This window comes from Haliotis asinina, chromosome 2 (assembly GCF_037392515.1).
Source record: "Haliotis asinina isolate JCU_RB_2024 chromosome 2, JCU_Hal_asi_v2, whole genome shotgun sequence".
Taxonomy (NCBI): Eukaryota; Metazoa; Mollusca; class Gastropoda; order Lepetellida; family Haliotidae; genus Haliotis; species Haliotis asinina.
In genome coordinates, this window is record NC_090281.1 from 47,793,381 (window position 1) to 47,819,733 (window position 26,353).

Below are 26,353 nucleotides of genomic sequence, written 5' to 3' on the forward strand. Positions count from 1 at the left end.
AGTAAGTGAGTATATAAAGGACAGCTAAAGGATCATTAAAACTGCACATCATTTGGCTGCTGTTATTTTCTCACCTCCTGATATTGATGTATATATAAAATATAAAGAATTGCAAAATTTGCCAGCTTACAATATAACTACAGTGAAAACGTTTTGGTGTGTCCGCACTTCTGCCGAATCCTTTATGTACGTACAAGGGCTATACAACGACATTGCATGACCTCTGACCTCAACAATGGCGGCCGTTATGCAGCAGGTTGGTGGTGATGCGATTTTCTCAGCGGTTATTCTGTTGGAACTCACTTGTCAGCTAGTTAATTGACTTACACTCTGACTGTATGGCGCACCTTTACACCTTCTCTTTATCTCTTTTCACTCGTTCCATTAAATTAGCACGGGTGCGAGTTTTGAAATGTGCCTTCTCGACTTCACCCCCGACTTCGGACTTGTATTTTCTCATCACAGAGTCGCTGAAAGGGTCGTTGTCGGCATAGGCACTACAGACATGTAGCACGTGAATTCTACATATTCTGCTTATATTCCACAGTCCAAAATCCGAAATCGTATGTTATTGTTGCCGTTTAACCGATTGCGAATTGTGCATCGCGAAATTTTCGGTACTGCGTATGCCCCTTCAAACTGCCCTTTTTTATGTAACAGGGTTGGTCACTTGCTTGCTTTCTTTACCATTTGTACTAATTAACGTGTGCCTCGTCATGCTCCAACGCACACAGTGACTTGGCTCATTTTCCAGTGTTTAACAGAACTACAGCGAGTTTGTTGTATCAGTCGCAATTTTACAATGAATGAATGAATTATAGTTAGAATTAAGAGCAAGAACTATATGTGAATGAAATAATAAGAATAAAAGAAAGAAGTACATATGTGAATGAATGAAAAAATAATATGTGTAGGTATGAGGTGTTGTCGGAGCAATAAATTAAATTTTTAGGAAAAGATGGTCTTTGCAAAAGAGCGTTATAAGTCATGCCCATGGAAGTTGTTTACGTCTGAACAAAGGAAGCATCTATGGGCATGACTTATGATGCTCTTCTGCAGTGACAATCTTTTCCTAAAGAAAAATTTATAGCTCCGACAACACTTCATACCTAAACGCATTCAAAACAGGTGGTCAAAGATGGATAATTATGAAAATGAAAACAGTAGAAATTAAAAACAAAACTCACCAAGACAGGTGCTCCTTCCAGTGACGCCATGTTTTGATGTGTGAGTTTCAGGACGCAACTGACAAATCACAGAACTGAGGTGAGAAATCTCCGAAGATGGCCGATCTTGTTTCAAGTATTACCGACATTGTTTCCGATAGGGGCGTTGTGTTTATGTCATACCGCTAGACTACCAATATCGCTGCAATTGTTTCACGAGTGGGCTGCGTTTGTTTACATTTGAGATGCAATTCCTTCAGATTTGCCTTAATTCCTTCCATTACTTAGGGGGACCTGATCGTGGCCTTCCCTCCCAAAGCATGTTAAAGAATGTAGAAGTATCGCGAGAACAAATGTATTAACATCAGCTGTCCTTTTAAAAAAATCTACTTTAAGACATTTTTGTTTTCATAAATATTTAATTCAGATATCTTCTTGCATGTGTTGAATGGCATGGACATTAACAAGATGTTAACTGACACTGTTACACACCCCTCAAAAACAGAAAGTGTCTATCAAGAAGAAAGAAAGAAGTTATGGAACTGTAACCCTCAAGCATCACAAGCATCAATGGCAGATTGGATCAGATCGGCGATATGTCATATTTCTCACACACATCACATACGCCCTAACATTTTTTTTAGGTTATGCAACGATTGCTATTACTTGCCTACACATTTCACCTACTGGTATATTCGCCTCATGTTCGAGTCATAAGAATTAGAGTTGTATGTGAAAGATGTTTTTAAGAAGTAACTAGTAACACTCAAACAACAGCGTGTAGTATTTTAATGGCAGATCGGAACAGATTGGTGATATGTCATATTTTTCACACTCCTCAAATACGCCCTAACAATTTTTAAGTCATAAAACTATTATAAAGTTCTCTTTTGATGTTCCACTCTCCTTTAGCTTTTTGGTTTATTCTATACATATGCAGTCGAGGATAACGCATGCGTTTTCATGAGAATGACTGTTACTGACAGCTCTCAATCTGTCCATACCAATCAAACTGCCGATCTATGACCTGTGGCATACAATTAAGCTGCCCAGGCTTTTGATGTATTCTGGGAACGCCAACACGCCTAAGTATAATCGAGGTCAGCTTTGTCAGATAATATCTCTGCAAGGCAACGTTTAGATGCTTTCTACTCTTCAATTAATAGTCTTGGTTTGGAGGAGAGTGGATGGAAACAGCATCTTGTCACAATGGCCTCATAAGGTACTTTCAAAACTGATATGACGACCTTCCTTTGAAAGTTTTAAAGGAGCTGTAACTGCATGTCTAGCATTACGAGCATATTTCCTTGATTAAAGGAGAATACAAGAGAATTGTGATAATTTGCTGGGTGAAGGATAAAGTCATCAGAAATATATACCCAAATTTTCAATTAAAAATTATGTATAGTTAATGTTTTGATTGTGAAAACTGTTTCTGTCATCTAAGATTCGGAGGTTATGCATATTCCAACCAAACTCCTGTGACCTTTCTGCTTATGATGTGAAATATGCCTACAGTCCACCATATTGCCAAAGACCAAGCTTTAATGTAGTACAACACTTACTTTCAAGACCATTTGGCATCACCACAGTCACACTCAAGAGATATATTAATGTATGTTGAAAACATCTAAAATGATTTGGCACATTAACAATATCACTGAACCAAATATTCGACAGTTGTGTATGTGACAAACTTACCAGTCTGTGTTCCCGAGTTTTCTGATGTTGACATCAAGTGGTCAAGATGTTAGAACTGTGACCTATTATAGCTACCTTTGTGTTCTATCATAATTGAAGTGGTCAAAAGGCATGTTAAGCTATCTCCCTGAAAGGTAGTAATGTAATGTTCTACATGCATAGATTTTTTCATAAGAATGAGTGTAGTTCCTTCACAGTTGCTTGTAAATTTGTTTATGGTAAAATCATGCCTGTATTACTATATGGTTTAGAAATTTTGGTATTATGAATGCATAGAAAAGGTACAATCAACATACTTTAAATTACTTCTATAAATGTTGTCAGGTATGCATTAAAAAGGCAATATCGGGTGAGTGTGGTAGATATGTGGTTCATGTGTCTACTCAAGTACTTGTTAAGTTTTTGTTATAATTATTAAGAATGGAATCACTCTGCCATCCTCATCAGTGTTATTTGTTCCTCAAAAAAAATTGATGAAAATGGTAAACATACATGGGTTTCAGATGTTCGTCACTTACTTGTCACAACTTCACAAGAAACTTACCAGTACTTTTACACTGAGAGTCTGTGATATATATGCCCAGGTCTGGCATGACTCATTTGTAGATCCACAAATTTTAAAGAATTACCCGACTTTCATATCATTGTTACAGCCTTAACTATACCTTGCAGCACTAAGTGATGAGACCTTGCTCGTTTGTTTTGAATATAATATTTCAGTGGAAGCTGCAAGCTTTCACATATGAGCAGGTTTAGGTGAGTGCAAGTGAGTACAGTGTATTCCAGTTTCACTCAACAGCTGGTGCTTACAATAGTTGCAGCCATGTGTTGTTTGATTGGATCATGTTTTTCTTGTATGTTCACTCAATGCAAAGTAACTACCAGGAATTTACAGGACGCTAATTCCTGCATCCTATGCACATGATATTTGACAATAGATGCAACAAAATAGACAAGCAAGTCCACAGGGATACAGAAAAAGTCAATGTACTTTTTTTCAAATATGTTGATCAAATAACAATGAGTTATCACCCAATCTGCTACTAGCCAAGTTACAGTCTACGAAAACTTAGTCTCAGTACTTTTCGTTACACTCTTCTACTGAGTCTTGATAAAACCTAGGAGGTCACATGAAATTACCTTTTAGCAACCTATGACTGTCCATTCAAACACGAGAAGTCAGAACAGATTTAACCTATCAGACAACAGCTACTGTTTAGGGTTTGGCATGACTTGAAAACTTCACTTGTCACTGACACTGATCCCTCAATAACCAAAAATTCTCATAAAACACAGGTATTTGACCTGCAGTGTATATGCTCAGGGCTTTCTGATGACGTGGTCACCATTAGCTAATGTTTCCACAAACATCCTTGAATATAGACAAAAGTGCAATTTTCAGTGACTGTTTACTCACTGTTGACAGTATGGTAGTGTGCTCCATGTGCATCAACCTGAAGCAGTTGTATGGAAAATAGCTTTCGGAATCGTTCGGTTACAAGCCTTTCTGAGGTAGTAGTTCAGAAGGAATGTGTGGATGTCCACTTCCACGATTTGGTAAGCTGTGTTCTGAAAGGTTACCTGATGTGACCTCCTACTAGGTTTAGTTAGACTCAGTAGTGGAGTGTAACGAAAAGTACTGAAACTAAGTTTGCTTAGACTGAGCCAGGTTATGATATCATTTGCAGTTTAGTTACTGTGATGATCATTATACACAGTACAATAACAGAGACTGAATTAGACCAATATTTTACCATAGTATTAGTAGTAATATTTAAGTATCTGTGACACCCATTTGGTAGTCCAGGACCCCTGAAAATTAAGAGAATGAGTCCCAAGGATCCTCAAATACAGGACTCAAGGTAAATCCCTGAACAGCATTACTGGCAGCTGAACTGTGCTGTTGACTTGACCAGTAGTAGGTACAGGTATTATACTTGCCCAGGACAAGTACTTTTCTCTTTGGGCAAACAAATAACGATATCTTACTTCTTATTGGGTACCAGATTAATTCTGCTTGTGGTTTCAAATTGCAAATAAACTTTGATCATTTCATGTCTGCTCAAATTGTAGCTATTTAAAAAATGACGAAATATTTGATTGAATATCAGAAGTGAAGTAACTTTGTCAATGATGAGAAAGCATAGTTATCTTTCTTGGCTATTACACTGCTCCATAAATAGTTCAGTCAACATTCACGTCAAACATCGTGTTGATTTGTTGTCTCATTATAATGATAATGTCATAAAAATCAGTGCAGTTGGATAATTAGTCAGTTAGTTAGGGTGTAAAGTCTTGTGCGGAATTAAAAATGTGATCACATGACTGGTAAGATTTTCAATTGACCATCACAATCACACTGTCACAAGTCACAATGTCCATCTGTCAAAAATGCCAGTGGAAACACTGAAAAACCATTGATGGAAATAATGTACAGGAATAAGACTCTTTTTGTGTAGTTACTTCTGTACTTTAAGTGAAAGCTTTTTACTGTCACAAATTTAACAGTCAAATTGTCGTCATGTAGCAGAATTCCTCACAATCCAGCATTGTATTACAAAAAAAAAAAATCGGAAGATAAATGCATTTATCATCCCAAACTGGTTCCCACTGTAGATATTGCTATTGTGATATCAAGCAATATCGACAATGCAGCGCGTACATTGGAGATATCACAGCAATTGAATCGCCATAAAGCTCTTACATTCTCAGGTAATGATCTCACAATGCTTTGATATTTGACACTTTGACATTGCTAAGAACACAGCTGACAATCCTATGATGTCATAAGTTGATGACACCACAATGCTGTGATATCAAGTTGATGACGTCACAATGCTGTGACCTCACTGACATCACTGCTCAAGAAGACTTATGACAGTTTTTTGTTCAGATAAATTTATTTTGTTGCTGATAACTGATGAAGAATGAGTTCGGATGATAAATAAAAGTCTCACCTTTATGTCTTCTGATAACAAATATATCAACCCTCGATTAAAGTAAATATATTCTCGGCAAGTCAAGGATACTTGTTAATCAACTTGTGTTGATATATTTGATATGTAAATAATGAGGTATATAAATAAGCTTGAGTTTTTAAGGTTTACCCAGACATTTGCGGTTCAATTCTACTATCTTTTGCCAGGAAGGTTCAGCTGGGCAGTGTTTTTTTTTAAATTTAATCTGGGATAAAACTTTGATATTTTGGTCATATAATTATGTGAGTCAGTGAATATGGTTTTATGCCCATTGTTAACAATCTTACAGCAATATCATGGCAGTTGACACCAGAAATGGGCTTCACACAGTGTACCAATGTGGATTTGAACCTGGGGCTTTGGCATGATGAGCAAATGCTTTACCAATTGGGCTACCTGTTGTCATAGGCAGTGTCAGGTAGTTTCATATATAGTGGTGGTCCAATTAGTTGAAATAATGGAAGATTGATTGCAATGACTAAATGACGAAGCAGTCAAACATGTTTTGTCATAATTTATCACAAACAATTTTGGAACACTTGTTTGCATTACAAATATTTTTCACAAATATATTTTGTCTAGTTTTGTTGCATTTTTTAAGCACTACAAGCACTTCCAAGTCAGGATTGAATTATCCTGAAAACTTCAGGACATTTATGTCCCTAGCATACCAAGTCAGCCTTTCAATTTTGTAAACGCATTTTGTGCAATTTGCTAAAAACAAACAAAACTAGATGCTTTTTCTTTATTGTTTTGTGCATTAACAAACAAAACCAGGTTTTTGATTTGATACATGCAGCTAACCAGTTATTTTCAATGATTGATCGTTTATGATGAACTAATCATCATTTATGAGATTTTAACCAATTCCCAACAGTAGACTTAAAAAGAAATGTGGTTTCGATTACCCGGCTGTTTTTGTTTAAGCAGTATAAATAAAATAAGCTTTCAGATCCCATTATTTTTCCTGGTGCAGACGAACATTGGTCAGTCTGATACAGAAGGTCAACATGATGGCTGCAGGCTTGATTTAAAAACAATTACACATTGATAAATGCTTTGTTAGTTTGTTTTGTTGTAAGAATAAATTACTCCTACCTACCTTCCTACCTACGTACCCTAAATTTTAAAAAGCTGTAATCGGAACCGCAACACCTTTTTCTATTTGGCCCAAGTCTTATATGGGTTAGAATTGGTCCCTTTCTTCATCTCCTGATATGAAGGGCTGAAACTAGATGACTTCATTAATTGCATGTCATTGTGCATGCTCATTATATCAATCACTTGTTCAGGGTCAAGTCTGATGTCACCACAACTAGATTAGTGTATGATTAGAGAAATAGCTATCTTTAAGGACCATTGTCGATGATGTGAAGTACAGAGTTGCTTTCCTTGAGTGTCACAGAATCTCATGATGTAGATTTGAACCCGGTTGACAATGATGATGATACACATGTGTTACAGATGTCTCGACTTGGGCCCCTGGCACGTGCCGGACTTCGTGCACTGTCATCGGCTCCCAGTGCTGCCACAGCTGCAAAACCAAATGGGGCCTCTTTTGGGTTTGGTAAGTAGTCATTTGACTATTATTCCAGATATTCACATAGATTTAGTCCATCACCGAATATTTTGTCAAAAAACACAAGTTTTGATTCCATGTATTTTGTTCCTGCAGGGAGTAAACTCCGAACTACCCCAGGGAAATAGCTTATTGTACTTCCAGTCTTCGTTTCTTTCTCAAAATAAGTACAAGTCAGGGCTTGGTTTAAGAGATGTTAACCTACTTGCACCAGGTCCAACCTAACATTAATACCTAGTTGCACCAGACAAATTCCTGTTGCACTGCTTTTATTGCAGTGGATAATGAAAGAAATACACTTTTGAATTATTTAGGTGTTAAATTCAGAAGTTAACCTACTGAAAAATTGACTTGCACCTGGTGCAAGGTTGACTAATATTAAGTTGCACTTCGTAATATTGGATTGCACCAGTGCAAGTAGCAAAGCACTAAATTGAGCCTGCAAGCCATCTGAAATTTCACCTCATTCATCATCATCCATTGATAGATGGATAGTGTTGCTATCACAGAGTACATTTTCATTGTACAGTTCAGAGTACATTTGGTACTCATTAACAAGTATTGGGTATTGTGCATTATAATCATAATGAATTTGTATAGTGCCTTGTTTCAACATACGGTGCACAATGATGCTGATTAATACCCTGGGTAACATGTTAGAAGTTTAGAAGGACATCATCCTACCAGTGTGGTGGGGTTGCCTAGTGGTTCAAGCGTTCACTCATCACACTGAAGACCCAGGTGAAATTCCCCACATGGGTACAATACATGAAGCCCATTCTGGTGTCCCCTGCCAAAATATTGCAGGAATAGTGCTAAAAGTGGTGTAAAACTAAACTCACTACTCATTACCCTCACTGCCAAGGAATATTTCCATTGCAATTGGATTAAAGGAAAAGGACGAGAGATGTGAGCTGACGTCAGATGTACATGCACTTCTCAAAAATAAGATGTGGTTGAGTCAGTGTCAGTGGAAAGAGTCCAAGGTTCAAGATAGGGCTTTATATTTTTATCTCGAATTTGGTTAAGAAGGCGGACTGATATGCCTCAAGTGGTCACGACCTTGAATAGGTTCAAGATATTAGGCCATTTGAGATAACCAGATTATAAATTACTTGATATTATGTTTGATTTGTTTCTGGTTTAATGCTGGACTCCTCAGTATTCCAGCTATTTAGTAGTAGTACCAGCCTATAAATAATCAGCTAGGAACTAGCAACTTAGTGATTGATATCATGAGCATTGACTGTCAGAAATGGATAAAATGTCATGCATTGCCATATATCAGAGTCTAACCACCTGATATGGTTAGTCACTTTTTACAACAAGAATGAGTTGCTGGAGACCAATTCTGTCATGGTTCTTGATGTGTTTGTTAAGTTCAGAGAAATTGGACTGGGTAGGTCATTACAGTATCATGGAATAGCATTCTCTTTGAAGATCTCATCAAGAAGTGGTCTTCAGCAAACTTTATTGTCGTGACAACTAACAGGATCAGGTCTCAAGTATTGCACACGTTTCAAGTGATCAGTTGTTCATTTGTCTGCCCTGTATGCAATATAATCATGCAGCACTTGGAGAAAACTTTATGTCTGAAGTTACACATAGACCTCTAACATGTTTATGTTTATCATGATGTACTGATGACAGATTGGACTGATTGAAGTGAGTGAGTGAAAGTATGGTTTCATGCCTCGTTAACCATTGTACCCTGGTCTTTGGCATGACATACCATGGCATGAAGATCTGATATTGGCCTTCAGTAAGCCCTGCTTGTCGTGAGAGGCGAGTAACAGAATCAGGTGGTCAGGCTCCCTGACTTGGTTGACACATACCATCAGTTCCCAATGGCACAGATCGATGCTCATGCTGTTGATGACTGAATTGTCAGGTCCAGACTTAATTATTTACAGACCACATCCATATAGCTGGGATATTGCTGGGTGCAGTGTAAAACTAAACTCACTCTCTCATCTTGGCATTACGAGCGAATGCTTCAACCACTAGGCTGCTCCATCTCCCTGTCTTTCTATGACAGTTGAAACTGGTTGAAGTGTGTGATGTGCATTTCAGAGTTTTCCGATGAACAGAAGGAGTATCAGGCTCTGGCCAGGAAGTTTGCTCGAGAGGAAATCATACCCAAAGCTCCTGAATATGACAAGTCAGGGGAGGTAATGCATAGTGTGTAGAAAGTCAGTTAGTAACCTTAGGTACCATTATCAGAATATACTGTAGACTGTGTCCAGGATTGTAACCATGTCAACAGCAGACATTTTGCAGAATTTAACATTGCTTTGTCAAAGGAACTTTAAACACGAAAGATGAAGATGCTATTTGTTTCATGACCATCTTCTGTGTTTATTGTGTCCATCATTTTCATTGAGATGACTGTGTTCTCCATGTTCATTGTTCTCTCCATGTTCATCGTATTCATTATGTACATGTTCATTATTTTCATGCCCATGTACATTGAGTTCATGTCCATTGTTCTCCCCATGTTCATTAGTCTCCTATCCACTGTTCTTCCAATGTTCTCTCTTGTCCCCATGTTCATTGTTCTCTTGTCCCCATGTTCATTGTTCTCTTGTCCAATGTTCTCCCCGTGTTCATAACCGTCCCCACATTCATTATTCTCCCCATGTTCATTGTTCTCCTGTCCACAGTTCTCCCGATGTGGATTGTTCACAGTTCTCCCTATGTTTGTTGTTCTTTCCATGCTCATTGTTCTCTCTCTATTCTATCCATTTTCATTGTTGTCCCTCTGTCCTCACCATTTTCATTGTCATCCCCATGGTCATTGTTCACCTCAAGTTCATTGTTCTCCCTTTGTTCTCTCTTCTCCCCATGTTCATAGTTCTTCTGTCCATTCTTCTCCCTGTGTTCATTATTCTCCTCTGTTCTCTGTTCTCCCCATTGTTCTCCCTGTGTTCACTGTTCTGCCCATGTTCACTGTTCTCCTGTGGTCATTGTTCTGCCCAAGTTCATTGGTCTCCCTTTGTTCTCTGTTCTCCCTCTCTTCACTGTTCTGCCTGTGTTCATTGTTTTCCCTCTGAGCACTGTTCTCTCCATGTTCACTGTTCTCCCCTTTCTCATTGCACTCTCTCTATGTTCATTGTTCTCCTCATGTTCACTGTTCTGCCCATGTCCATTGTTCTATCCATACATATTGTTCTTCCTTCCACTATTCTCGAATTCACTGTTACCGCGTGTCCATTGTTCTGCCTCTGTTCACTGTCCTCCTCATACTCACTGTCCTCTCTCTGTTCATTGTTCTCCCCATGTTCACTATTCTCCCCTTGTTCACTATTCTCACCATGTTCACTTTTTTCGTTATTTTCATTGTTCTCCACATATAATTGTTATGTTCACTGTTTCAGTATCCAGTGGACATCATAAAGAAGGCATGGGAGCTTGGCCTCATGAACACTCACATTCCCCATTCTTGTGGTACGTTCATCAAAGTCTCACTAGACCTTGTGTAGTTCATCAGTGTGTCGTTTTTTATTCAGTTTGGGGCCATGTTGACCACTATCGCTATCAGATTGACCATTGTCCTATCAATGCTTTGACAAAAACCATGGTATCTGAAAGCTTATTTTCTTCATACCACATTAAACAAATAGGGTTGACACCAGAAATCAAGAATCAGTCGGGGAAATGGAACCACAGTATTATTTTTTAACCCTTATCAGTCACTTTCATCTCAACAACTTCATCTCGCACAATGAGAACACTGAGAAATATGAGTCCTGTCTATCCAGTACAGTGTTTTTGAGCCTAAATTGATAGCAAAAGTCACCAGTTGGTGGATAAAAACAGTGCTGGAGAAAAGTTCATTCACAAATCAATTCAAAATCTCTCAAAGGTAACTGCTTTGTAAGATAATATATTGTTATTTTTCCTTGATAACAAAGGTTATTATCACTTGATATAAAGAAAAACATGGAGTGTGTGTTTGCTTGTGTTTCTTGAGAACTGTAGTAGTGTCTTTGTGGCCAATGTCTGGCTATTAGTCTGATGGTTCCTTCCCAGTGACGAAAGAGGTCAGTGTCGACTACTTACTTTTCGATGGCATGTTTATGCACGCTGGTGTTAGTGGTTGCTGCCATTTACAGAGAGAATGTAATAGTAACAAATTCAATGCTGGATACCCTCATTCTACTTGACCAATCAAAAGAAACTTTACTTTTGATAGAACTGCATTACTTTCCATGACTTCATGTAAAGGACGGAGTAGTTGCAAATGACCTGAGGCTGTGTCTCCTTTCCAGTTTGAAACATTTCATGTCACAACATTTATTTACCATTCAAATGTCCACGATAAATATTTTAAAATTATTTTATAAGATATCGTAAAGACCATCAGTCCGATTGGACAGGTCTGATCTGAATATTAAGTCACAAGTCAGACACAAATATCGCCGATCAATGACTGCTGATGGACGATGATCTGAAACTCAGCAATACAGGATTATTTACGTAGGAACCAGTGACTGTGAATAGGGCGATGACTCAAAGTTATTAGACAACAAAACTGAATCATTGTTACCCCCGTTAGGCATTCCAGGAATAGTCGATTTGTTACTTGTGCATTAGGTTTCACGTTTTAAAGTGGTAATTATCTTATGTTAGCTTCTCTTTAACCCACAGTCCTCATTAACATGATTTACCTGCTATGCTGCGTCATAATTCCTTCGGCCTCATGAACTTAATTCTATCCACTGTCCATATTCAGGAGGTCTTGGCCTGGGTATCATGGATGCCTGTATTGTGACAGAAGAACTGGCATATGGCTGCACTGGGGTGCAAACGGCTATTGAGGCCAACTCCCTTGGAGTAAGTTGTGTCAGAGACATGATAGTCTAGTATCTCTATTTTCCATCCTGCTTCGTCAGGACCTTTGACTCCCAGTTTGGCTTGTAAAGCAGAAAGAAAGCTGAAACTTTGCACCCAAAGCAAGTGAAATGGTCTCATATGGCAAGGGAGATAAATGTGATTACATGATGCCATTTAGAAAGTGGTCAAATGCAGCTTATGTCGTATGTGGGATTTCACTTTCTTAGTTAAGTACAAATTCTAGTACTTTTTTGGTTGAGTCCCATCCAGGATTCAAACCCGCGCCCTCAGAGTCAGGCACCTAATCGCCAGCACACAAAGTCAGCCAGCTTGTGGAAGTGGCGGTGGCTGAGCGGGCTAGGCGGCTGACTTTGTGTGCTGACGATTAGGTGCCTGACTCTGAGCATTTGAATCCCGGATGGGACTCAACCAAAGAAGTACTAGAATTTGTACATTACTAAGACAGTGAAAGTGAAGTTGCAAGGGAGATAACTCTTGACACAATTATGGCCAAATTCAGCCCAAATCCAATATTGACCATAGCTATCCCCTAATTCTGAGGATGTTGTGGAAAATAATGCATTAACCTCATGTTCTACAAAGACTTTCTTTTGCTTAACTTCTCTATGTTCTGAGGAAAGTTTTTTGCATGAAGCAGAACTATGTCTCCAGTCCGGAGACAGTGTGAAAGAAATTTTGTCAGCAACAAGAATAATGTTTGATTATTAATCATCAGCTCAGTTATTGATGATTTTATGTCATCATGATTTCAACCTTATTTCTGCATGTAGTCATTACGTTAATTTTTAAAGAATTTGAATTTCTTGGTTTTCTTCCCTTCCAGCAAATGCCTGTGATAATTGCTGGAAATGAGGCTCAGCAGAAAAAGTATCTGGGGAGGATGATAGACGAGCCTTTGATGTGTGTAAGTAGGGCTGACTGGTGCTCATGATGTTGATCACTGGATTGCCTGGTCCCGAGTCGATTATTTACAAACCACCGCCATATAGCTGGAATATTGCTGAGTGCTGCATAAAACTAAACTCACTCACTCATTGTATTCTAGTTACATAGATCGATACTCATATGTCTGTCACTGGATTGTTTGGTCCAGACTTGATTATTTACATATAGCTGGAATGTTGTTGAGTGTTCCACACGAAACCAACCTACCAGCGATCTCTAACTTTGTGATCAAGTATCCAGCTCACTATCTGTGTACTTGGCAGGCATATTGTGTAACAGAACCGGGGGCAGGATCGGATGTAGCGGGCATCAAGACACGTGCTGTCAAGAAGGGCAACGAGTATGTCCTCAATGGCCAGAAGATGTGGATCACAAATGGAGGCCATGCCAACTGGTACTTTGTCCTCGCCCGCACTGATCCAGACCCCAAAGCTCCGGCCGGCAAAGCTTTCACTGGCTTTATTGTTGATCGGGACACACCTGGTGTTGTTCCTGGCAGGAAGGTAGGTTGCACACTGTGCTTGTTGAATGAGACACACATGGTGTTATTCCTGACAGGAAGGTTGGGTGCATACTGTTCTTGATAGGGAGACACCTGGTGTTGTTTCTTGAATGTAGTATTAAGATTAGCATGGTTATAAAAATCTGTTAGTTATCAAATACTGCTAAGTGTTTGCCCTATTTACAGTCTTATTTACAGTAAAATATGTGTGTTGTGTAGTAGTGTAAATGGATGTCAGATCATGGTCTATAAAGGTCACATGCAACATAAAACACAACTTTGCAGATTCTGATATCTTTTGATATGTACTTACCAAAACAAAGCATAAAAAATGCCAATTATTCAACTGATAACATTGAAAAAAAAACCCACCTATGCTGCGCTGTGCTCATAACGCCTACTCACTGAATAGGTTCACGGAGCTTGAAACAGTATACATGCCTGGTGTATGAGGTCATGAGCAGTAGTCTAATCTTGGTTGTGTATACATCAAGTAAATAATCTACTCGTGACATTAAAAAAACTGAAAAACAACATATTGATTGTGATAAGCAGACTCTGTCTGCAAAATATAGCTCTTTGGATTTGCGATTATATGCTTAAAATTTTGTTTATTTGTTTTTTCTTAATCAGCAATGCATTTTATATATCATGAAGAAGTGATAACTGTGTTTTGATTTTGTTTGATTTTTTGGTTGCATCCTTTAAAGAATGTATGGTATTTTCTTCTCATGATTTTCTTAGCAGAGATCTTTGGTTTGTGTTGATGAATGGAATAACCAAGTACCAATTTTCTTTGTCTGCAACTGAATTTTCAAGATACATTATTGTATTTGCTTAAACCTTTATTTCAAAGTTTAAGTGCAAGTCAAACTTGTTAATGATATAAGATCACCCTTGCCTGTTACCACCTGTTAGTCCTCTGTGTTACCCCATTGTTGCCCTGCCTGTTACCCCATTCGTTTCCCCTTGTTACCCCTGTCTGTTGCCTCATTCTGGTCCCTTGTTATCCCTTCCTGTTACCCCATTCTACTCCCCTTGTTATGCCTTTTACCTGATTCAGTTCCCCTTGTTACCTCTTCCTGTTACCTGACCCATGAAGGTCCTGGGGTAGAATAGGCCTTCAGCAACCCATGCTTGCCATAAGAGGCGACTATCGGGATCTGGTGGCCAGGCTCGCTGACTTCGTTGACACGTCATCGAATTCCCAATTGGGGAGGTGGATACTCATGCTGTTGATCACTGGATTGTCTGGTCCATATTCAATTATTTACAGACCACCGCCATATAGATGGAATATTGCTGAGTGTGGCATGTAACTAAACTCACTCACTCACTCTTCCTGTTACCCAGATTTGTTCCCTTTGTTACCCTTTCTTGTTACCCCATTTGGTTCCCATTATTACCCCTTCCTCTTACCCCATTCAGCTCCCCTTCGTTATCCCTGATATTAAAATGCACTCTGTCTGTGCTTCCATCCATCCATGCACATTGATCTTTTCTGGGGAAAAACTTTAAAACCGTTCAATATTTCTTCACCAAACTTGACATGTAAAAATCTAGTGCTGTTCTGGTGCCTTTTGTAGTTGTGGAATTCTAAATAAGATATTTTTTGCGTTTCCATGGCAACAAGTTTGACTTGGACTGAAATTGGTAGTTGTGCTCTTTTCCAGAGCAAAACTATATAACCTTTTTCTATTTCTTTACCAAACTTAACACTTAGCTTGGTCTAGTGGTGTACTGGTGAATTTTGGTAGTTTTGGAATTCGGAATAAGATATTTTTGGCATTTCCATGGCAGCAGGTTTGACTTAGACTGACGTTGGTGGTAGAAGTTTTAAAACTTTTCATCTGTTCATTACTCTCCTTCCACTTTTCTGTATACACACACCCAAATATTCAGCATAATCTTAACTTGTAGATGTATTCATGAAGAGTATTTGCCATTGTGAGGGATATTGATGACATTGATGACTTTGTCTTCTTGTTACTCTGCCTTTGTGTATTTCCAGGAATGGAACATGGGACAAAGAGCATCGGACACACGAGGAATCACCTTTGAGGACGTTGTTGTCCCAGCAGAGGTAATCAACTCTCTGCCTTAAAGTAGACTAAATTTTACACACAATAGATCAAGTGACGCTCCCCATGATCAGTAAGATTATTTCTAAATGCCTTACAGAGATTTGTTAGACTTACAATGATGTACAAATGACATAAAAGGCAATATACATGACGTCATTGAGGTTTTGTAATTTCTAACAGAAAGAAATATATCAAATATTGTTAAATATAACTTAAATCATAGTAGAGGATAAACAACACTGAAGGAATAAAGTGCAGTGGTAGTGATTGGTGTGGGAAGATGGATGCTGCAAAAGGCGATTATGCTTGTCATGAGAGGCGACCTTCGGGATCGGTCAGACTCGCTCTCTCAGTTGACACATGTCATCCATTCCCAGTTGCAAAGATCAATGCTAATGCTGTTGATCACTGGATTGTCATGTCCAGACTCGATTATGTACAGAACACCATGATATAACTGGAATATGGCTGAGTGTGCAATAGATGTGAGACTAGAGATGCCAATTGATATTTTATAAGCACTTCAGTGCTCAGTAAATAATATGGTAGATAAATTTTTCCACTTCTTTTAAAGGGATTGTATCTATTGTATTTCCAAGATATATATATTTCAGTTGTATGTATACCATTTGATAATCACTCAATAGAAAACATGTCGTTAATATCTGAAACAAATGAATCTTGTGGCTAGAGGTATAATATGATTCAGCATTTTTTTTTGTAATGGCACAGTCCAAATTAATCAAGTTTGTGGCATTGCATTTGAAGTGGATATTTAGAAAATGTTCTTTGCCAAATGATGCTGAGGTCCCTGTTGTCTGAGCCATACTAGATTACTTACAAATTTTCACCACTTAGCTTGATGCTGATGCCATCATTGCTGATGGTATAGTCAAAGAAACAGGACAGTTTGTAGTCTGTTGTGTTTTAACCTATGATTTCTGTTTCTTGTTTATAGAATGTTCTTGGCCAGGAAGGAATTGGCTTCAAAATTGCAATGGGTGCTTTTGACAAAACAAGACCCCCTGTAAGTAAAGCATTAAAATGCCTCTAACATATACTGTGTATTGTTTGTGTATTTGCTTATGGATCATTGTCTGCTTCTGGTTGGGAGGTCGTCTTATTCGTTATAAATGTGAAACGGGGGGTAGCAGGGGTATACAGAAAACAAGTGAATAACAATGGTTCTATGATGTTATTGTATTGTACTTCTCACACAATTAAATGCTGGGTACAACATTGAAATGGTTTGATACACTTTCAGAGTACAAAGCGTAATCAGTCTGGGTTTTCAAGCTGAAGCAGGCAGGATATGTCAGCCATAGCATTGACTGACCAACTGCACTGTGAATGTAAACGTCACATCTTAATTGACTTGCTTTTGACATAACTTCTGCATTCGTTGCCCACACTCCATCTCGTGAAATTCCTGAATTAGTGATGTACTCATTGACATTTTGGTTCAGGAGATGTTTTAGTTCATCATTGATGTTATTGTTCATATGCTAAACCACTTGATCTCGGATCAGTTTTCAGTTTTTTATTGACTTTATTTGTAACCTTTCATATGTCCATCATTATCCACTTGACAAATATGTTTTTATACACACCAATAAAATACAATCAAACTGAACAAGTTCCTGTCCACAAACAATTATAATAACAATAACCATACATTATACTACACCTGTACACAAATTCCAAATCTTTATTACTCTTTACTTAGTTCATTGGCTCTCATTGATAAATTTTGCCTGATGCCTGGTATTTGCCCTCAACCCTGAAAAGCTGCAAGCCTCAAGGATGAAGAACCATATAAAGTAGTGGGTCCTGATCAGAATGTTTAGGCCCTCTATCTTAGATACAACAGAAGTAATTCCCAGCAAACAAGGCTGTAAAGACCTTCATAAGACAATAGATGTGTGACTGAGTGGGTTTTTTTCGGCTTCAGATCTAATGAGCGACATTATTCCTAGTGCTGTTGATGGCTAACATCTTTCACATGTTGAAAGAACCTGGAGTGCAATGCTGCTTGTCAATATTGACATCATGACTTACTGGTTTAAGATGTAGAACTCCTGGCAGTTTCTTTTTTTTCTTGAGATATTTTTTATTCACTTTACTTGGTTACAGTTTAACGGGATATATGGGTATAATATAATGTAACAGATCGCATAGTAGAAAGGCAGACAGTACGATGTGTTTCATATTGGAAATATCTGGATTGAACAGTATAGCTGATACACAGATGATACAGCAAAAACAAGAGGCTCTTTTCTAGTTACACGATTGCAGCAATGACATTCCATTTTCTATAAAAGTGTTTCATGTTGACGTTTTTCTTATTGATAAATTTCTCTGTCTCATAAACGTCCTTCAATAATGCTCTGTAGATAGTGAAGCTGGGTTTGTGTCCTCTTATATTCATAACGAAAATGTGGCGCTTTGCTAATAGAATCATGTGGTTTCCACTGCAACAGAATAAAATATCATGGTTTGACATTTCGTACGTTTTGCCAAAAAACTGGGGTGTGAAATTGTTAAATTCAGCCCAGAACATTTTGACGATTGGGCATTCAGGATATACATGGTAAATATGCTCGCTAGCTGAGGCACATGATGTACATAGCTCATTGTCTACCAATTTCATTCTTAGTAGCTCTCGCTTAGTGTAAATGGCTCTGTGTACAAATTTATATTGAAAATCTAAAAGTTTCGTGTCTTTCGTGGATTGTCTATACTGTGAAAATATGCTTTTCCAATTCAGCAACTCACTAAGTTCCCCGTCCATTTGAGACACACGTTCGGGATGTTATAGTCAGATACGAGATTATCGTAAAATATCCTTGAGCCTTTACTAGGTTTGATCAAATCGCTCCAAGGAGAACACATAGATAACTTCAATATATTCAAATTGTTTTTTGTTCGTAGCACGTCTTTCCATTGTTTGAGTATACTAAGGATAACACGATTAAAGTCAAGCACACTACCCTTGATGCCAGAATTTCATTTAAGTTCTGCAAGAGTTAGAAAGCTGTGGTCATTACAAACACTAGTATCTTTAATATAAACTACTCAACATTTAAACCAGTTATGAATGATCAAGTTTGACTGGTTGCACTGGTGATTTAGCTATAGTGGTTGCATGATTATTTTGTTAATGTCATTATTATTACACGCATATCTTTTAACATATCTATGCCAAGCATCAAGAGAGTCTTTCCAAAATGGATTTTTGACTTTATAGTGTGTAGAAATATTGGCTCCTAGGAGAAGAAGGTTTTGCAAAGGGAAACCATCAAGATCATAGTTCTTAGAATTAGAGATGTATCTCTTCAAGCATGAAAGTTTTAACAAGTCGACAAAGGTTTTTACATCGACCATTCTAAGACCACCTTCTTCGTACGTTCTCACTAAATTAGTTCGTTTTATTTTGTCAGTTTTGTCATTCCATATAAACTTGAAGAACAATCTGTTTAATTCAGTGATAAATGTTTTGCTGGGATTAGGGAGAGATGAGAAGATGTGGACCATGGTGGATAAAGCTAAAGTTTTTATGACGGTTATTTTTCCAATCAATGTTAAATTACTTCTTCTCCAATTACATAAATTTCTTCTTATATTTTCAAGTCTGTTCTTTGTATTGATTACCCATAGGTTTTCTAAATGAGCATTTAATTTGATTGCCATTACGTCAAAGTTCCCGTTATGCCAATCTAGCTTATAATCGTGAGATAAAACTACATGTATTTGACTACCTGCCATTGCACCTATCCATACTGCTTTCGTTTTGTCTATATTTATTTTCAAACCTGACATTTTATGAAAAGAGAGCAAAGTTTTCATAGCTTCATTAAGAGAACTTTCAAATCCATCCAAAAAACAATTCAGTGTTGTCTGTGTATTGACCAGTAGTATGTTCGATGTCGTTTAACACAATTCCTTTTATTTTGTTGTTGTTTCTGATCATTATTCCTAGTATTTCTGCTACCAATAAGAATAAACATGGAGATATGGGATCACCCTGTCTACATCCTCTTTCGGTGTCGAAAAACTCTGATAAATGACCATTTTGTATCATACACGAGGATGCATTAGAAATCAGTATGTTAACTCATTTTTGAATGTTGCGTCCAAACCCGAACTTATCCAGGACCATGTTAATGAATGTTTTTGACACGGTGTCGAACGTTTTTTCAAAATCAATTAAAATGAGTAAACCTTTTATGTTTTGCCTTTTAGTTTCAAACAAAATGTCATAGAGAAGTCTGATATTTTCCGAAATACATCTTCCAGGAATGAATCCAGTTTGATTTTTGTCTATGAGAACATTCAATGTTTTTTTAATCCTGTTTGTTATACAAGTACTTATAAATTTATACAATGCATTTAAGAGGGATATGGGTCGCCAATTTTTTAAAAACCTTCTATCTTTGCCTGGTTTAGGGATACATGTAATTACACCTCTATTCATTGTGATAGTCATAGAATTATGGTTGAAAGTTTCTGTTATATATCGGTGGATCCAAATATTGAGATGTTTCCAGAAAAATTTAAAGAATTCGATAGGGAATCTATCTAAACCTGGACTTTTGTTATTTTTCATTGATTTAATAGCAGGCGAAAGTTCTTCAAGACTAATGTCACACTCTAACTCGTTTGACTGCTCTTTAGTTAGAGATGGAGTGGTAATAGTTTCGAATGCAGCTTTAATGTCGTCGTGTATATCACAATTTGATTTATACAGATTTTCATAAAATCGTTTTTTGTTCCGCTATTATTTCTTGTCCGTCTGCTATTTCTTCACCATTATCAATAATGAGAGAGTTAATAAGTTTGTTTGTATAGTTCCTATTTTCTAAATGACAAAAATAACTTGTAGGTTTATCCCCTTCTTCATACCACTGGGTTCTATTTCTAATTTGAATTCCTTTCATTTCTTCTTCTTCTTTAAGTTTTTCCAATTCATTTTTACTTTTGGATAAATCAGCAAGAATCGTTTCATTAACGTTTTGGAAGTTGCTTCTTATTTCGTTTTCTATTTGACATATGTTCTCCTCTAGTTCTTTTTTGTCTTGTAGTTCCACTTTTCTTAGATATGAAGAATATGAAATGGATTTTCCTCTAACTTTCATTAAAAATGTCTCCAGAAAGAGAGTGTCAGTTAAAGTTAAACATAAGTGTTCATCTTTAATTTCATTTAATTCATCATTTGAATATGTAGGGTCTGAGTATTCACGTTTGGTTTCATTAAGTAAGTCGGTTACTAGAGTTATATACTCCTCTCATCTCAAAAATGATGTGATAAACTTCCAATAACCGCGACCCTTTTCCTTACTTTTTTATGTAGATAAAGATAGAGTTACAGCAGAATGGTCACTTTTATAACCAGGTATAATGTGTATATTACAATTTATGTTAAAGAGGTCTTCGGATACTATGAAGAAATCTAATCTAGCTTGTTGGCGAGGATTCTTTTTCCACCATGTATACTATTTTTTGTAGGGATTTTGTACTCTCCAAGCATCTATCAAGTTTAAGTTTTCAATTTGGTTCAATACAGTCTTACGAGCCTGTGGGTTATTGATGTGTTTATAGTTTTCAAGGTCTATAGAGGGGTCCAGGACTAGATTCCAATCTCCGCATACTACAATTGAATCGTTTCCCATGTTTACAGTCTTGTCAAATAAAGATATATATAAGGAAGGACTATCAGAGTTAGGTCCATACAGATTTGTAAGGGTTAATCTTAGGCCATCAACAATTACATCTAAGGTTATGTAATTTCCATTTTCGTCTTCAGCTATATTGTGTATTTAATATTTGAAGTTATCGTTTAGAAGAATGGCTACACCTCTTGAACTTGACTTATATGGAGCAATGACACAATCTATTGCCCACTCACTTCTCATTGTGTTCTCACACTCTACAGAAATGTGTATGTCTTGTAAACATATAATAGAGAATTTCTTTTTTCTGTATAAATTCATGCCTTCTTACGTTAACCTTTTTCGGCTAGGCCCCTGCAGTTGGCTGAAACTATGCTAATATTGTTACTTGTATCCATGGTTGACTAATCTTAAGTGGTCATTGCTTGACTGAACCAAAATGGTGTTTCTGCATCCAAGTGAAAGTGTTTTTGATTTTTTGATAACGAAGGATAGATAAAATAAGAACAAAGAAAATTCCGTGGTTGCCATGAGCCTTAGATAGTTAGAGGGCTCTGCCTCCCCCCATGGTTAAAATAAGAAGTGAAAGATTTTTAGTTCCACGCCGCAACTTCGCGGAGGGGAGATTCCAGGAATGAGCATTACACGCAAAACCCACACTGGGGACTGAACTCAGGCCCTTGGCCTACATAAACGTAAATCAGGTTATTGCTTTGGGAAATCAGTGTAATGTTACCTTCATTTAAAAGTTACCAACAGTTTGCGAGTTCTTAGTGTATGGCATAAGTATTTTCCCACATTCGAGAAGTCAAAATAAACACCACCAAGGGCGTCAATGTCGCACACAACAGACATGATTCTCAAGGTCTCGTGACCCGTGAAGGTCCAAGGGTAGAATAGGCCTTCAGCAACCCATGCTTGCCATAAAAGGTGACTATGCTTGTCGTAAGAGGCGACTAACGGGATCGGGTGGTCAGGTTCGCTGACTTGGTTGACACATGTCATCGGTTCCCAGTTACGCAGATCGATGTTCATGCTGTTGATCACTGGATTGTCTGGTCCAGACTCGATTATTTCCAGACCGCCGTCATATAGCTGGAATATTGCTGAGTGCGGCGTAAAACTAAACTCACTCACTCACTCATTCGAGGTCTCGTTAGTGCCGTGCACTGAGTGAACCCAACAAAAGCCCAACTCCTGGCAGTTATGCTGTCTCGCCTCCATCATCTATGATACTGCAAGTTAATTTCTGATCATGCGCACATTGCACAGTTTACTTGCACAAAGGTAGTGCGTTCATATCATAGAGAAATATGTTGACATATTCCTGTTTCAGATCTAGGCAAGTCTTTCCATGTTTAAATAATGATACTCTCCCTCCCCTCAGGTTGCAGCAGGTGCTGTTGGACTGGCCCAGCGAGCTCTAGATGAGGCCACTCGCTACTCCATGGAGAGGAAGACCATGGGCAAGTTCATCTGTGAGGTGAGAAAAGGATATCTGGAATATTGCTGAGTGTTGTATATCTGGAGTACTGCAGAGTGTTGAATTATATAGCTGAAATATTCCTCAGTGTTGCATTGTACAGCAGGAATATTGCTGATGGGTGCATGTTCGCACAAATATCAGTCATGTCTTGCAGAGCATCAAAGTTTGTAATTGAGTATGCCAGATACTGTTTACTGTAGAGTGTAGAGTGCACCTTTTTCCAAAAAAGGTCAAAGTAAATATGAATCATTTTTTAGAAACTTCTATCACGTTTACAGCCTGTCTCTCCTTTCCAGCATCAGGCCGTGTCCTTCATCCTGGCAGAGATGGCCATTGGGGTGGAATCCTCTCGTCTGGCAATGTACCGGTCTGCCTGGGAGATTGACCAGGGTCGTCGGAACACATACTTCGCTTCCATCGCCAAGGCCCTAGCTGGTGATGTTGCAAACAAATGTGCCACCGATGCTGTCCAGGTGATCATGTAGTATTGCATTATGCCCAAACTTCACATTTAGTTCTATCTCAGCCCAAGGGGAAAGTTACATTACTGTACACATGAGTGCATCGGTCTTCCAGGGTGCAGGAATACATTATATTGCAGCCCTTTATTGTGCCAGAATCCAAAATTAGAGGTTGGATTCTGAGATTTTTACTTAGTTTGTTGGAAGATATTTCCATGAATCTGTTTATAAATGCTTGTAAACTTTCCTACCCAGTTAGTAACTTACCTCCTGCAAAGTTAGTCACCAAGCTGGAATAGGTCCACAGGGCTCAACATGGGTCAAGTAGTTGTCTGATATGCCAGGGTTTACTCTGTTTCCTGCCTTGATCGTGCCAGGATCCTGGCTTTGACTCTCTTATTTGTAACTATCTGAGACCTTCATCTCTTTGGAAATGACTTTTCAAAGTGGTGTTTAATATATCTCACTTTATCACCCACTGCAAATTCCAGCACAGGAGATCCCACTGATGGGACTGGGCTTAGAGACACTCACACTATGTTTTGAGTGAGAGAGAGTGTTTAGTTTAGTTTTACATCGCTTTTAAACATATTCCTGCAATATCATGGTGGGGACACCAGAAATGGGTTTCACACATTGTACCCGTGTGGAATTAAACTGGAGACTTCAGCTTGACAAGAGAATACTTTAACCACTAAGTTACCCCACAGTCCCTACTAAGTTTGGAAACACAACAGATTTGTAATGGATACATACCGTTCACAATCTTCCTTGCTGATTTGAGCTTAATTAGAAAGATTTACAGATATAAGGCACCATAAAATGCTGTCATGTGCAAATTATTATCCCCCACTGTTTATTTAGTGCAAAGTGGTGGATATAGCGTTAGGCTCCGTCCGTATGTGCGTACGAAATGGAATAAGTAAAGAATGGTTGCCTGCATTCTTTTCATATTTGGTACCTAGGTTCATCACAGTATGAGAGGTGCTGGTCAGGATTGGTGACCTTGACCTTCATATCAAGGTCACCAAAGGACTTTAACGGTTTACACTTTTCAGCGAGATATCTCAAGAACCTGTAGCTGGATTTTTTTCCTATTTGACAGCAAGCTTTATCTAAGAATGGCATAGGGAACAGTTGATTTTGATGACCTTCACAACATTTTCAAGGTCACATTGACAGCATGTTCACCTACATGTTTAGTTTGTCAGGGTGGTATCTCAAGAACTGGTCACTGGATTTTCTTCATATTTGACACCAAGCTTTATCTACAGATGGTGTAGGGCCCATTCGAATTTGGTGATGTTCACATACTTTTCAAGGTCACTGCAATACTTTGAAGTTTTTAGTGCGATGTTTGATTTGATAATTTGCAGTGGGGGATTATGTCACCATAGTGACAATGCTTGTATTGGTTTGTTTCAGATTTTTGGGGGTAATGGATTCAACAGTGATTACCCTGTAGAGAAGCTGATGAGAGATGCCAAGATATACCAGGTATGTTCTGGAGATATATATGATGGAGGTTTGTGTCACATACAAGTAATCTGTTGCCAAGCCCCAGTAAACTACTCATATAAATGTCTGTACCTGGATGACATGTTTTGTAATTATGGGGTTAATGCTTATGCTATCAACCACTGGTTTGCATTTTGATTAAATGAGGGAGCTATCATAAAACTGTTTTGTAGATCAAACCCATAAAGATGCAGGTCAGAATCGATCTTCAGTAACTCATGCTTGTCATAGCAAACCAAGTAGTGAATACAGCTAAACAAAATTGAAAGAGAACTATTTAATTCACTTAATAATTACAGGGAACATGCCATGCAGATAATGTAATAATAAAAGAGACAATTTGGGGACACAGGTAACTCCACTGATATGTTTTCTCTTTTTTTTATTTGTACAGGGCGAAAATTTTATCTTGACACTTAGTAACGATTTGCCTGTGACTATGCTGAACAGCAAAAGAAATGTGTTCTGTTAATTTTGTCAAGTGTTTCAGTAGAAAACGTTAAGACAAATGGTTTCTTTGTTTACTTGTGTTTCTTTTGCTGTTCAGTATATATTAATACTCTGCAGCTTTTAACATGCATGTATCACTTTGTTTCAGATTTATGAGGGAACTGCTCAAATTCAACGTTTGATTATCGCCAGGGAACACTTGACAAAAGCAAAACAGACGATGTGATCAAACAATCAGATGCCTTGTTACAAAACCACAATTTGTCACATCTTTTAGGATTTGTCATACCATGAGAAGAGGAGTAATATTACATGCTAACACATTTTTAGTTGTCCAACATTTCTGGGCTATTCAATTGTCACCGAATTTGGGGACAGCATTTTGCTGTTATTCACCAGTCACCATATTGTGTGTTGTAAATTATAATCAAGAGAGAAATTCACAAGTGTTGAAAGCAGTGTGTGCATTGGAAGTTGACCAACTCTCAGTGCCTTTACACTTCAGAATAATGGCTCCTGTCTCTCAAGATGGAAACACTTGAATAATCTCTACTCTGCTCACAACATTATTATTACTATTATTATTACACAATACTAAATCACTCAGGACTAAACATCATTGCTTCCTTATCAAAAAGGTACTGAATATTTATTTTATACCCTGTGTAATTTTGTATGTTTGAAATTAACATTTATGAATACCTCCAAACCATCTTCTGTCAGCTTGTATATTGCTGTTGTCATTGCTTTTGATTTGCAGAACAAGGCACATGTAAATATCATCTTTCTCCTTATGCTGATTCTGTAGGTGAAGTCTGTACATGCAATAAATATAAAGACTCTGTCTTTGTTTGTGTTACTTTATTGATTTAGAAGTTGTCCACAGGGATCTGATGATTGAATGGTGAGTTGTTTCTTGTTGCACAGAAATGTAACAGCTGAATGTTATTGGCCTGA

At 37.8% G+C, this 26,353-nt stretch overlaps 1 protein-coding gene across 1 annotated transcript; it reads left to right on the top strand.

Annotated features, from left to right (window-relative positions):
• On the top strand, window positions 1-26,238 carry LOC137273830 (medium-chain specific acyl-CoA dehydrogenase, mitochondrial-like). The gene is made up of 13 exons (XM_067806702.1): window positions 1-256; window positions 7,310-7,412; window positions 9,498-9,595; window positions 10,802-10,871; window positions 12,160-12,260; window positions 13,105-13,185; window positions 13,490-13,729; window positions 15,740-15,811; window positions 16,771-16,839; window positions 22,869-22,964; window positions 23,264-23,440; window positions 24,854-24,925; window positions 25,545-26,238. The coding sequence occupies exons 1-13, from the start codon at window positions 236-238 to the stop codon at window positions 25,620-25,622; spliced, it is 1,278 nt and encodes a 425-aa protein (XP_067662803.1). The 5' UTR covers window positions 1-235; the 3' UTR covers window positions 25,623-26,238.
• Window positions 26,239-26,353: the final 115 nt, after the last annotated feature.

What these genes read in the sequence shown, in the direction of transcription:
- LOC137273830 (XM_067806702.1), top strand. Translation starts at nt 236, where the DNA reads ATGGCGGCCGTTATGCAGCAG. An exon ending in GTGTTGTTCCTGGCAGGAAG is followed by an intron (nt 13,730 to 15,739) that starts GTAGGTTGCACA and finishes GTGTATTTCCAG; the next exon opens with GAATGGAACATGGGACAAAG. An exon ending in GTGCCACCGATGCTGTCCAG is followed by an intron (nt 23,441 to 24,853) that starts GTGATCATGTAG and finishes GGTTTGTTTCAG; the next exon opens with ATTTTTGGGGGTAATGGATT.